At 53.6% G+C, this 11629-nt stretch overlaps 1 protein-coding gene across 6 annotated transcripts in view; it reads left to right on the plus strand.

The window, feature by feature from the left end:
- C5AR2 (complement C5a receptor 2) overlaps positions 1-11065 on the plus strand; it is an 11156-nt gene extending 91 nt beyond the window's left edge. The window contains exons 1-4 of one of the 6 annotated variants that reach the window (XM_084905075.1): positions 1-364; positions 467-824; positions 7980-8068; positions 9921-11065. The exon at positions 1-364 is cut by the window's left edge and continues 91 nt beyond it. In XM_084905075.1, coding sequence (XP_084761201.1) covers positions 9929-10951 — 1023 coding nt within the window. In that variant the 5' untranslated portion in view covers positions 1-364; positions 467-824; positions 7980-8068; positions 9921-9928 and the 3' untranslated portion in view covers positions 10952-11065. Of the gene's footprint in view, positions 365-466; positions 825-5800; positions 6089-7979; positions 8069-9920 lie in introns of those variants that run through there. The other 5 variants (XM_084905074.1, XM_084905076.1, XM_084905077.1 and 2 more) reach the window with 5 other exon arrangements.
- Positions 11066-11629: the final 564 nt, after the last annotated feature.

An 11629-nucleotide genomic window follows, 5' to 3' on the forward strand; every position in this document is an offset into this window, starting at 1 on the left:
ACGCCGCAGGCCTGGCTTCCGGGAAGCTGGCGACAGACACTGAGACTGCGGGTGTGGGCCCGGTCAGCTCTCCACCCTCCACGCCATCCTGACCTCAGGCCAGTAATTTGGGATGTGAGTCATGGGAAGAACACAGGACAAACACACCTCGGGAGGAGGGAGAGGCCACTCCTGCTCCCCCCCCTCCCCCCGGGGAGGCTATGTGTGCGGCCGGGAGGTGCAGTGCCCAGCAGCCGGGCACACAGGACCCACTTCCAGGGACCCACGAGGTGCCAGACCCCAGACCGCCAGGGTCCGCGCTGAGGGCCTGGATCCTGCTCCCGGGTGGCATTTGGCCAAATCCGGGGCCCTCTTGCAAGAGACGGTAAGGATGGAGGGGAGAGGGATGGAGGAAGGGGATGAGGTGGGGGCGGGGGCGGGACAGGGAGGGTCCATAATCTTGGCCACGGAGTCTCCTTCTTTTCAGAATCTGGGCATCAGACCCGGAATGTGAGGAACGGGCTTAGTCACCATCCCATAAGGATCCACATCAGAACCCCAGGCTCTTGGACTGCGGGGGGGCGGGGGCAGCCCGAGGGGAGGCCGCCCCCAGGATCCAAATACATCACCGCCCTCAGGTGTCCGGGAAGCTCTCCAGCCTGCACCTTCCCGGAAAGCCACCACATGGTCACGAGGCCCAGGAGCAAGCCCTCGCACCCGACGATTGCACCACTTCTCAGGCCCTTGGATTCCTGTTCCCGCATAACCTGTAACCTCCGCGCGGGGAGGCAGGCGCGCACCGGCCCGCAGCGCGCACAGAGCGTCTCCAGGAGCGCAGCGCGCAGGTAACTGGCGGCCACGGGGCTCATCCCAGCGTCCCCGGGCCCCACCCCTGCCACCCCCCACCCCCCATGGGATCCTCCGGCCCGGTGTATCTCTCTGTGATGGGGTCGCCGGTAGATTCTCCTCGGGGTGCCGCTGTCTCTCCGCCCATGGAACCCGTCGGCCCATGCTCTGCTCCTAGGACCTTCCTCGTGGTGTGTGCTTCTCCCCCCTCCCGCGGTGTTATCTGCTCGTTCCCCCTCTCCGGCCGCTGCGAACATGCCCCGCGTGTCTTCTGGCTCCCTCTGTTCATCTCCCTTGTGCCCCACGGTTTCCCCCGAGCAGCGGTTCCAGCCAGACTGGCTGGCATGCGCGCGCACACACATGGGTGACCCTGTCGCTTCTCTGTGCCTCAGTTTCCCTCTTTGTTATTATGATCATCATTATTTTTCTTAAAAAAATGTATTTAAGCCGAAACCGGTTTGGCTCAGTGGATAGAGCGTCGGACTGAAAGGTCCCAGGTTCGATTCCCGTCAAGGGCATGCACCTTGGTTGCCAGCACATCCCCGGTGAGAGGTGTGCAGGAGGCAGCTGATGGATGTTTCTCTCTCATCGATGTTTCTAGCTCTCTATCCCTTTCCTTTCCTTTCCGTAAAAAATCCATAAAATATATTTTAAAGTATATATGTATTTAAAAATATATTCTTATTGATTTCAGAGAGGAAGGGAGAGGGAGAGACAGAAGCATCTATGATGAGAGAGAATCATTGATCTGCTGCCTTCTGTACGCCCCACACTGGGGGGATGTGCCTGCAACCCGGGCATGGAACCCGGAGTCTATTCCTGACTGGGAATCGAACCGTGACCTCCTGGTTCACAGGTTGATACTCAAACACTGAGCCACCCGGGCCAGGCCCTCTTTATTATTGTATCCGTCAAATAAATATCAATAAGCACACGCTGTGTGCTTGATACTGTTCGGGATGCCGGACAGGGCAAGGAAGAGCAGACACTCCAGGAAATGGGGATAATGATAATAACCCTGACATTCTGGGATATGGAGATAATAATAACTTACTTCATAGGGTTACGCCTCATCTATTATTTGAATTGATTATAACATTATTATGATAATTACTAGAGGCCCAGTCCACGAAATTCATGCACGGGGACGGGAGAGGGGTGTCTCTCAGCCCAGCCTGCACCCTCTCCAATCTGGGACCCTTAGAGGGATGTCCGACTGTCCGTTTAGACCCGATCCTGCTGGGATCAGGCCTAAACGGCAGTCGGACATCCCTCTTACAATCTAGGACTGCTAGCTCCCAACTGCCCGCCTGCCTGCCTTTCTGATCGCCCCTAACTGCTTCTGCCTGCCAGCCTGATCATTCCCTAACCACTCCCATGCCAGCCTGGTTGATGTCTAACTGCTCCCCTGCCAGCCTGGTCACCCCTAACTGCCCTCTCCTTCAGGCCTGGTAAACCCCTAACTGCCCTTCCCTGCAAGGTTGATCACCTCCAACTGCCCTCCCTTGCAGGCCTGGTCCCCCCCAACTGCACTCCCCTGCTGGCCATCTTGTGGTGGCCATCTTGTATCTACATGGGGGCAGGATCTTTGACCACATGGGGCAGCCATCTTGTGTGTTGGAGTGATGCTCTATCTGCATATTACTCTTTTATTAGATTAGAGGCCTGGTACATGGGTGAGGGCCAGCTGGTTTGCCCTGAAGGGTGTCCCAGATCAGGGTGGGGGTTCCCTTCGGGTGTGGGGTGGCCTGGGCGAGGGGCCTGTGGTAGTTTGCAGGCTGGCCACACCCCCTGGTGACCCAAGCGGAGGCCCTGGTATCTGGATTTATTTACCTTCTACAATTAAAGCTTTGTAGCCTAGAGCTGAGCCAAGCCTCCTGCTCGCAGCCATTTCTGTTGGGGTTCATGTATCTTCTATCATTGAAACTTTGTAATCTAGAGGGAGGCCTGGGCCGGCCAGGGGGCAAACCTAGCCTCATGCTCTTCCCAGCTCGTTTGGATTTGTTTACTTTCTTTCAGTGACACTTTGTGGCCTTGAGTGGAGGCTTAGGCCGGCAAGGGCAGGGGTAAAGCTTGGCTTCCTCCATTGCCTGGGAAACCCAAGCCTCCCTCCTGCTCTCCATGGCTGTCGCCATCTTGGTTGGGTTTATTTGCAGACTCGCTCTGATGGGCTGGTGGGTGTGGCTGGTGGGCGTGGCTGGTGGGTGTAGCAGAGTGATGGTTAATCTGCACATTACTCTTTTATTAAGTAGGATGTTTTAGATGTAGATAGAGACCTACAAATAGACTGTATTATATAAAACTAGAGGCCCGCTGAAACCGGTTTGGCTCAATGGATAGAGCGTCGGACTGCAGACTGAAAGGTCCCGGGTTCGATTCTGGTCTAGGGCATGTACCTTGGTTGCGGGCATATCCCCAGTAGGGGGTGTGCAAGAGGCAGCCGATCAGTGATTCTCTCTCATCAATGTTTCTAACTCTCTATCCCTCTCTCTTCCTCTCTGTAAAAAATCAATAAAATATATTAAAAACAAACAAACAAAAAAACCAAAAACACAAACAAACAAAAAACTCCACTATAAAACTAGAGGCCCAGTGCATGAAATTTGTGCACTGGTAGGGTCCCTAGCAGCTGCTGGCTGCTGGCTGCCACCCGCTACCAGGTGCCTCCCTCCCTTCCCCTGGCCGGCCCCGCCCCCTGACCGAACTCCCGGGCAACCTCCCAGTGGGGGGGACAATTTGCATATAATAAAAACGATGCTTTTATTATACTGTAAAGGATAATAACGCTGCACGTGGATTACCATTAAATGTCCTTCCGTACGAGGCTGGCCCAGACAGCGCACTGGCTCTGAGCCGTTGTGGAGGCAGGAGGGTCTGTGTGTGCAGAGCGGGAAACAGATCAAAGACAAGATGAAGCGATGGCACCGCGGGTGCTGACTGCTCCCATTTCTGTTTAACACAGTAGTAAAAGGGAAGTAACATACACAGAGTTGCTTACACGCAGAGAACTTTCCGGATTTTAATCGGTAAGAGCGGTGGGGGAGTCTCGGGGCCGGGAGAGAGGGTGGGCCCAGAGGGTAGAGAGCAGTGCCTGCCTCGCGCACACGCCGGAGGCCGCCGAGGACCGGGTGCTGCGCTCAGCTCTTCGCGCCCGTGAACTCGGCGAATCCCCACCGCACCCGCCAGGTGAGGCCAGTGGAGGCACAGAGAGGTTAAGCGCCGTGCCCAAGGCCACACAGCTCGTGAGAGTTTAAGTATTTTAAAAAATATATTTTATTGATTTTTTTACAGAGAGGAAGGGAGAGGGGTAGAGAGTTAGAAACATCGATAAGAGAGAATCATCGACCAGCTGCCTCTTGCACACCCCCTACTGGGGATGTGCCCGCAACCAAGGTACATGCCCTTGACTGGAATCGAACCCAGGACCTTTTGGTCCACCGGCCGATGCTCTATCCACTGAGCCAAACTGGTTTCAGCTAAGTTTTTAATTAAAAAGAAAATCCTCACTCAAGGATATGTTTCTATTGATTTTTAGAGAGAGAGAGAAGGCTCGGGGGGAGAGAAACATCCACATGAGAGAGAAACATCGGTTGGTTGCCTCCCATACACCCCCAGAAGAGGGATGGAACCCCAAACCTAAGGATGTGCCCTGACAGGGAATCGAGGTTACCACCTTTTGGGGCACCGGATGCTGCTCCAACCCACTAAGCCACCCAGCCAGGGAGAGTTTAAAAATGATTTTTAAAGAACTTTAAAAAATAGATATTTTTATTGATTTCAGAGAGAAAGGGAGAAGGAAAGAGAGAGGGAAGCATCACTGATGAGAGAGGATCATTGATTGACTGCCCCCTGCACGCCCCCTGTTGGGGATTGACCTCCCACAACCTGGGCATGTGCCCTTGACCAGAATCGAACCCGGAACCTTTCAGTCCACAAGCCGACGCTCTGTCCACTGAGCCAAATGGGCTAATGCTTTACTTTTTAATTAATTAATTGATTCATTGATTGATTGATTTTTAAAGAGAGGAAGGGTCCTGGCCAGTGTTGTTAAATGGTTAGAACGCCAGCCTTTGCATTGAAGGGTCTTGGTTTCAATGGCAGGTCAAGGGCATGTGTCTGCATTGTGGGTTTGATCCCTGGCCCCAGTCTGGGCATGTGCTCTCTCATATCTCTCTCTCCAGTCTGGGCATGTGCTTTCTCATATCACTCCCTCTCTCTCTCTCTTTCTCTTCCCCCTGCCTCTCTTCCACTATCTCCAGAAATCAATGGGAAAAATATCCTCAGGTGAGGATGAACATAAATAGAGAGAGAAAGAGAGAGAGAGAGAGAGAGAGAGAGAGAGAGAGAGAGAGAGAGAGGGAGAGATTGCTTTGCCGTTCCACTTATTTTTTTTAAAAAAATATATATATTTTATTGATTTCAGAGAGAAAGGGAGAGGGAGAGAGAGAAACATCAATGGTGAGAGAGAATCACTGATCGGCTGCCTCCTGCACACCCTCTACTGGGGATCTGCAACCCGGGCATGTGCCCTTGACTGGAATCGAACCCGGGACCTTTCAATCCGTCGGCCGATGCTCTATCCACTGAGCCGAACCAGCCAGGGCGGTTCCCCCTGTTGGTGCCCGCATCGGCTGTTTCTTATCTGTGCCCTGACTGGGGTCACACCCGCAGCCGCCAGGGCTCCGAGGGTTTGGGTTTTGAAAGCTCAACCGAGGTCACTCCAGGTCGGAAATACGGGAATAGAGTGCCCTTCTTCCAGCACACTCCAGCTTCAAAGAGCGGGCCTCTCCGCGGCTGCTCAGCTTCTCCTTCGCTTTTGCAGGAGGGAGGGAACCAGGGGGGGCGCACCCCAACTTCCCCTCCGCCTTTCCTGTTTTGGCAGCCCTGACGGGAACTCTGGGCAGCACCAGCTGGCCAGCCCGGCTCAGCAGCCAGCCTCAGAGTCAGGCCCCCGAGGAATCCCCCAGCTCCCCAGCTCCCCCAATTACCCCAGTTCTTGCTCTGTGCCACATGCCTCTCATACAGTAACTCCCCGAGGCCTCCCCAAACCGGTGAGGCAGGCTCACCGGGGTGCCTCTCATTCCTCAGACAAACCGAAACCGAGCCACAGAGCCCCACCTGCTCGCGGCCACTGGCTGTCCTACCTGTAGCCCTCCCGAGTCTAAGGTTTTGGGATGATGATATTCTAGGGCTCGGAGTACCAGAGTGGGGCTAACACGGTTTGAAACTCAACTGTGCTTCTTGCTTAGCTGAGCCATCTTAGGTAAGTTACTTAACTCTCTGTGCCTCGGTCTCCTCATCTGCAGAATGGGTATAACGGTGGCATTGAAACCAGAGGGCTGGCCCTCACCGGTTTTGCTCAGTGGATAGAGCGTCGGCCTGCGGACTGAAGGGTCCCAGGTTCGATTCTGGTCAAGGGCATGTACCTTGGTTGCGGGCACATCCCCTGTGGGGGGTGTGCAGGAGGCAGCTGATCGATGTTTCTCTCTCATTGATGTTTCTAGCTCTCTATCCCTCTCTCTTCCTCTCTGTAGAAAATCAATAAAAATATATTAAAAAAAAAAAAAACACAAAAGAAAAAACTAGAGGGTTGGCCCTAACCAGTTGGGCTCAGTGGATAGAGCGTCGGCCTGCAGACTGAAAAGTCCCAGGTTCGATTCCGGTCAAGGGCATGTACCTTGGTTGCGGGCACATCCCCAGTGGGGGGCGGTGCAGGAGGCAGCTGATCGATGTTTCTCTCTCATCGATGTTTCTAACTATCTCTCTTCCTTCCTCTCTAAAAAAAATCAATAAGACATATTTTTTAAAAACCCAGAGGGTTGTTATAAGGATTAAACAATTCGATGTGTAACGGGCTTGGAGCAATGCCCAGCACATAATACAAAGTGTGCAGTAGATAATGGCTTCTAAGAACAATATTAATAATCATACCAACAACCATAATTATTACTGCTGTGATAGATGGTGTCACTTCTCTGCTCACATGGAATAAAAGATAAGGCCGGAAACGGCCACGTGGCCCCTGATAGCTCTCTGTTCAGACTTCCCCTTATCTCCTCATCTGCCTCGCGGGCCACGCTGATGTTCCCTGCATGTGGCTGTGATCACGTTCCTCCCTCAGGGCCCTGCACTAGAGGTTTCCTCCACCTCGAAGTCTCCCTGAAACCCCACCCAGCGCCCTCTCACCTCCTGTATGGCTTCGCTCAGACGTCACCTCCTCCGAGAAGCCCTCCCTGACCACTCGTTCAAAATGCCAACAGAGGGAATTAAAAATTACCTATGATTTCCCTCTCTCTCTCTCTCTCTCTCTCTTTCTCTCTCTCTCTCTCCATAGCGTTTCTCACCTTCGGAAATACTTAGTATTTTGCTTATTTTTCTCCCCTGACTCCTCTCACTAGAGTGGCAGACCCAAGGGAAATGGGGTTTCTGTCTGTCTGTCCCTTGCTGGGTGTCCAGTGATGACAATGGAGAAAGTTGTATTGAATAAATGAATGAATGAATGAATGAATGAATGAATTGTAGAGAATTCAATGTTGTTTCCCTGCTTACGCAACGCTATCATTACTTTGTAACATTGCCCCGGTGGGATTCTAGAAACATCTGTTTCTCGACATGGCTGCCGGCTACCCAGGCGTGCTCGGGTTGGGAAACCCAGAGAGTGTCCCTGTGTGAGGTGTGCCTTTGCTGTCTGCGTGTTTTCCTAAGATCTCATTTATGTTAAAAAACAAAAACAAAAAAAACCAAACAAACGGGGGCGGGGGTGCGGTGAGGGGGGCTGCTGGCTGGGTGGCTCAGTGGTTGGAGCATCTTCCTGGACACTGAAAGGTTGCAGGTTTGATTCCCAGTCAGGGCACATACCTAGGTTTCACATTTGATCCCTGGTCGGGGCACGTGTGGGAGGCAATTGATCGATGTTTCTTCTCTCTCTCTCACACACACACACTCTCTCTCTCTCTCCACACACTCTCTAATAATCAATGGAAATAATATCCTCAGGTGAAGATTAACAAAAACTAACAAACAGAAGGGAAAATTGCTCTAGAGGTGCATTTCCATTGCACTCAGATTTGAAAATACAGACGAAGAGGAACCAAGTCAAACACTTTTGCTCTGAGTACATATTAACCTTTCCCTCTCGATTGGTTCCCTCTCAGGTTCCGGTACTTTAAATCCCAGAATTCCATGTGGCTGATAGGCGAGTGTTCTTACAAGTTAACCAGCTAGAACTTGATGGTCCGATAAGGTAAGCTACTCGCCAGGGGTAGCTATTTACATAAATTTAAATGGAGTAAAATGTTTACTTCCTCAGTCTCCATGGCCCTATTTCTTTTTAAACATGTTTTTGTTGATTGGAGAGAGGACACGAGAGGGAGAGGGAGAGAAGAAATATCGATCTGCTGCCCCCTGTAGGCTCCCTGCTGGGATTGAGCCCACCACCCAGGCTTGTGTCCTGACTGGGAATTGAACTGGCAACCTTTCGGTGCTCAGGATGATGCTCAGCCAACTGAGCCACGGTGGCCGGGGCCCGGTCTCCATTGCTCAGCGGCCCTGTGCTGGCGGCGGCTGCGGCGGACAGCACAGACACGGAACCTTTCCGCCAGCGTGAGAGTTCCACAGGACAGCACAGTGCCACGATTCCGAGTAACAGCTGGCCACGGCTCCAGTGGTGTCGAGTTTCAGAATTCCAAGATCTTTTTTCTTTTTTTTAAAAAAAATGTATTTTTATTGTTTTCAGAGAGGCAGGGAGAGAGACAGAAACATCAATGATGAGAGGGAATCATTGATCGGCTGCCTCCTGCACATCCCTTACTAGGGTACGAGCCTGCACCTCAGGCATGTGCCCTGGACCAGAATGGAACCAGGACCCTTCAGTCCCCAGGCCGATGCTCTATCCACTGAGCTAAACTGGCTAGGGCAGAATTCCAAGTTTTTTTTATTTTATTTTATATTTATATTTTTTTTTTTTATTTTTTAAAAAATATATATTTTATTGATTTTTTACAGAGAGGAAGGGAGAGAGATAGAGAGCTAGAAACGTCGATGAGAGAGAAACATCGATCAGCTGCCTCCTGCACACCCCCAACTGGGGATGTGCCCCCAACCAATGTACATGCCCCTGACCGGAATCGAACCTGGGACCCTTCAGTCCGCAGACCGAAGCTCCACCACTGAGCCAAACCGGTTTCGGCTGTTTGTTTTTTAAATCACGATCGTGTCCTGGCATTGTAATATTCCCGAGTTCCGAGATGTTCCTAAGCAGAGAGTCTAACACTGTCTTGTTTTAGAATTCCAGAATGCTCCCTGGCCACTGCCCTGACCTTGCATTCTACAGTTCCAGGATTCTGACAGGCTGGGGTTCTAGAATGGCCTATTCTAGAATTCCAAATGCTAACGAGCTAGTCCACCGGGATCGCTGGAAGCCCAGTATTCAGACACACCGGCTTCCCAACATTGTCTTATCCTAGTTTCTTTTCTTTAAAAAAAAAAAAAAAAAAATCCTTGTTCTGGCCGAAACCAGTTTGGCTCAGTGGATAGAGCGTCGGCCTGCAGACTGAAAGGTCCCGGGTTCCATTCCAGTCGAGGGCATGTGCCTTGGTTGCGGGCACATCCCCAGTAGGGGGCGTGCAAGAGGCAGCTGGTCGATGTTTCTCTCTCATCCATGTTTCTAACTCTCTAACCCTCTATCCTCCTCTCTGTAAAAAAAAAAAAAAAAAAAAAAAAAAAATCAATAAAATATTTTTAAAAATCCTTATTCGGGGAATAGTTTTACACTGACTTTTAGAGAGGGCGGAAGAGAGAGGGAAAGACAGAGAGAAACATCGATGTGAGAGAAACACATTGATGGGTTGCCCCCTGCACGTGCCCTGACTAAGATCTGGGCCGGGAAGGAGCCTCCAACCCGGGTACGCGCCCTTGACAGGAATCAAACCCGGGACCCTTCGGGCCGCAGGCCAGTGCTCTTTCTGTTGAGCCACACCAGCCAGGGCTCATCACCTCGCTCCTAAGATCCCGCTGGGCCGGGCTCCCGCACCTGAGGGTTCCCAGGGCGGGAGCGTGCCCCTGACCAAGGTTCCCTGGCTTCTGTCTCCCGCCAGGCGTCGGGATGGAGAACGTGTCTGCCGGCGGTGACTACGATTACGGCCACTACGACTCGGAGGTCTCGGACTTCCCCGTGGACTGCGCCGAGGGCATCTGCCAGGCCATCGGCCCTCTCCGCGTGGCCCCCCTCCTGCTGTACGCCGTGGTCTTCCTGGCCGGGGTGCCGGGCAATGCCATGGTGGCCTGGGCGAGCTGGAAGGAGGCCCGGCGGCGGGCGGGGGCCATCTGGTTCCTCCATCTGGCCGCCGCCGACCTGCTCTGCTGCCTGTCCCTGCCGGTCCTGGCGGTGCCTGTGGCGCTGGGCGGCGCCTGGCCCTACGGGGCCCTGGGCTGCCGGGTGCTGCCCTCGGCCATCCTGCTGTCCATGTTCACCAGCGTGCTGCTGCTGGCGGCCCTCAGTGCCGACCTCTGCCTCCTGGCCCTCCGGCCGGCCGGCGGGGCGCCCGATCGCCGGGCCTGCCGGGTGCGCCTGGCCTGCGGGGCGGCCTGGGCCCTGGCCCTGCTGCTGACCCTGCCCTCGGCCGTATTCCGCCGGCTGCACCGGGAGCACTACCCGGCCCGGCTGGAGTGCGTGGTGGACTACGGCGGCTCTGCGCTGGCCGAGGGCGCGGTGGCCGCCGCCCGGTTCCTGTTCGGCTTCCTGGGGCCGCTGGTGGTGGTGGCCGGCTGCCACGGCGCAATCCTGTGCCGGGCCGCCCCCCGCCGCTGGCCGCTGGGCACGGCCGTGGTGGCGGGCTTCTTCCTGTGCTGGGCCCCCTACCACCTGCTGGGGCTGGTGCTCGCCCTGGCCGCCCCGGGCTCCCGGCTGCTGGCCCGGGCCCTGCGGGCCGAGCCGCTGGTGGCGGGCCTGGCCCTGGCACACAGCTGCCTCAACCCCGCGCTCTTCCTGTACTTCGGGCGGGCCCGGCTCTGCCGCTCGCTGCCGGCCGCCTGCCGCCGGGCCCTGCAGGGGCCCCGGAGCCAGGAGGAGAGCGCCGCCAGCAAGAAGTCCACCAGCCACGACCTGGTCTCCGAGGCGGCGGTGTAGGTCGCAGGGAAAACCGGTGGGTATCCTGCGATCCCATGTCACGGAACTGGCTTCAGGCAGAGGGAGAGTCAGAGGTTCAAGGCTATGGTCATTTATCCCTTTATTCACAAACGTTCCTTTTTAAAAAAACCACACACACACACACACACACACACACACACACACACACACATATATATATATATATATATATATATATATATATATATATATATATATATATATATCTTGCCCTAACTGGTTTGGCTCAGTGGATAGAGCGTCAGCCTGCGGACTGAAGGGTCCCAGGTTCGATTCTGGCCTGTATCTTGATTGCAGGCACATATCCAGTAGGGGGTATGCAGGAGGTAACTGGTCAATGTTTCTCTCTCATCAATGTTTCTAACTTTATATCCCTCTCCCTTCCTTTTTTAAAAAAAATATATTTTATTGATATTTTACAGAGAGGAAGAGAGAGGGATAGAGAGTTAGAAATATCGATGAGAGAGAATCACCGATCAGCTCCCTCTTGCACACCCCCTACTGGGGATGTGCCCGCAACCAAGGTACATGCCCTTGACCGGAATCGAACCCGGGACCTTTCAGTCCGCAGGCCGACGCTCTATCCACTGAACCAAACCGGTTTCTGCTCCCTTCCTTTCTTTAAAAAAAACCCAAAAAACAATAAAATATATTTAA

The sequence above is a fragment of the Pipistrellus hanaki genome (genome assembly GCF_964339955.1).
Source record: "Pipistrellus hanaki genome assembly, chromosome: 15".
Classification (NCBI taxonomy): domain Eukaryota; kingdom Metazoa; phylum Chordata; class Mammalia; order Chiroptera; family Vespertilionidae; genus Pipistrellus; species Pipistrellus hanaki.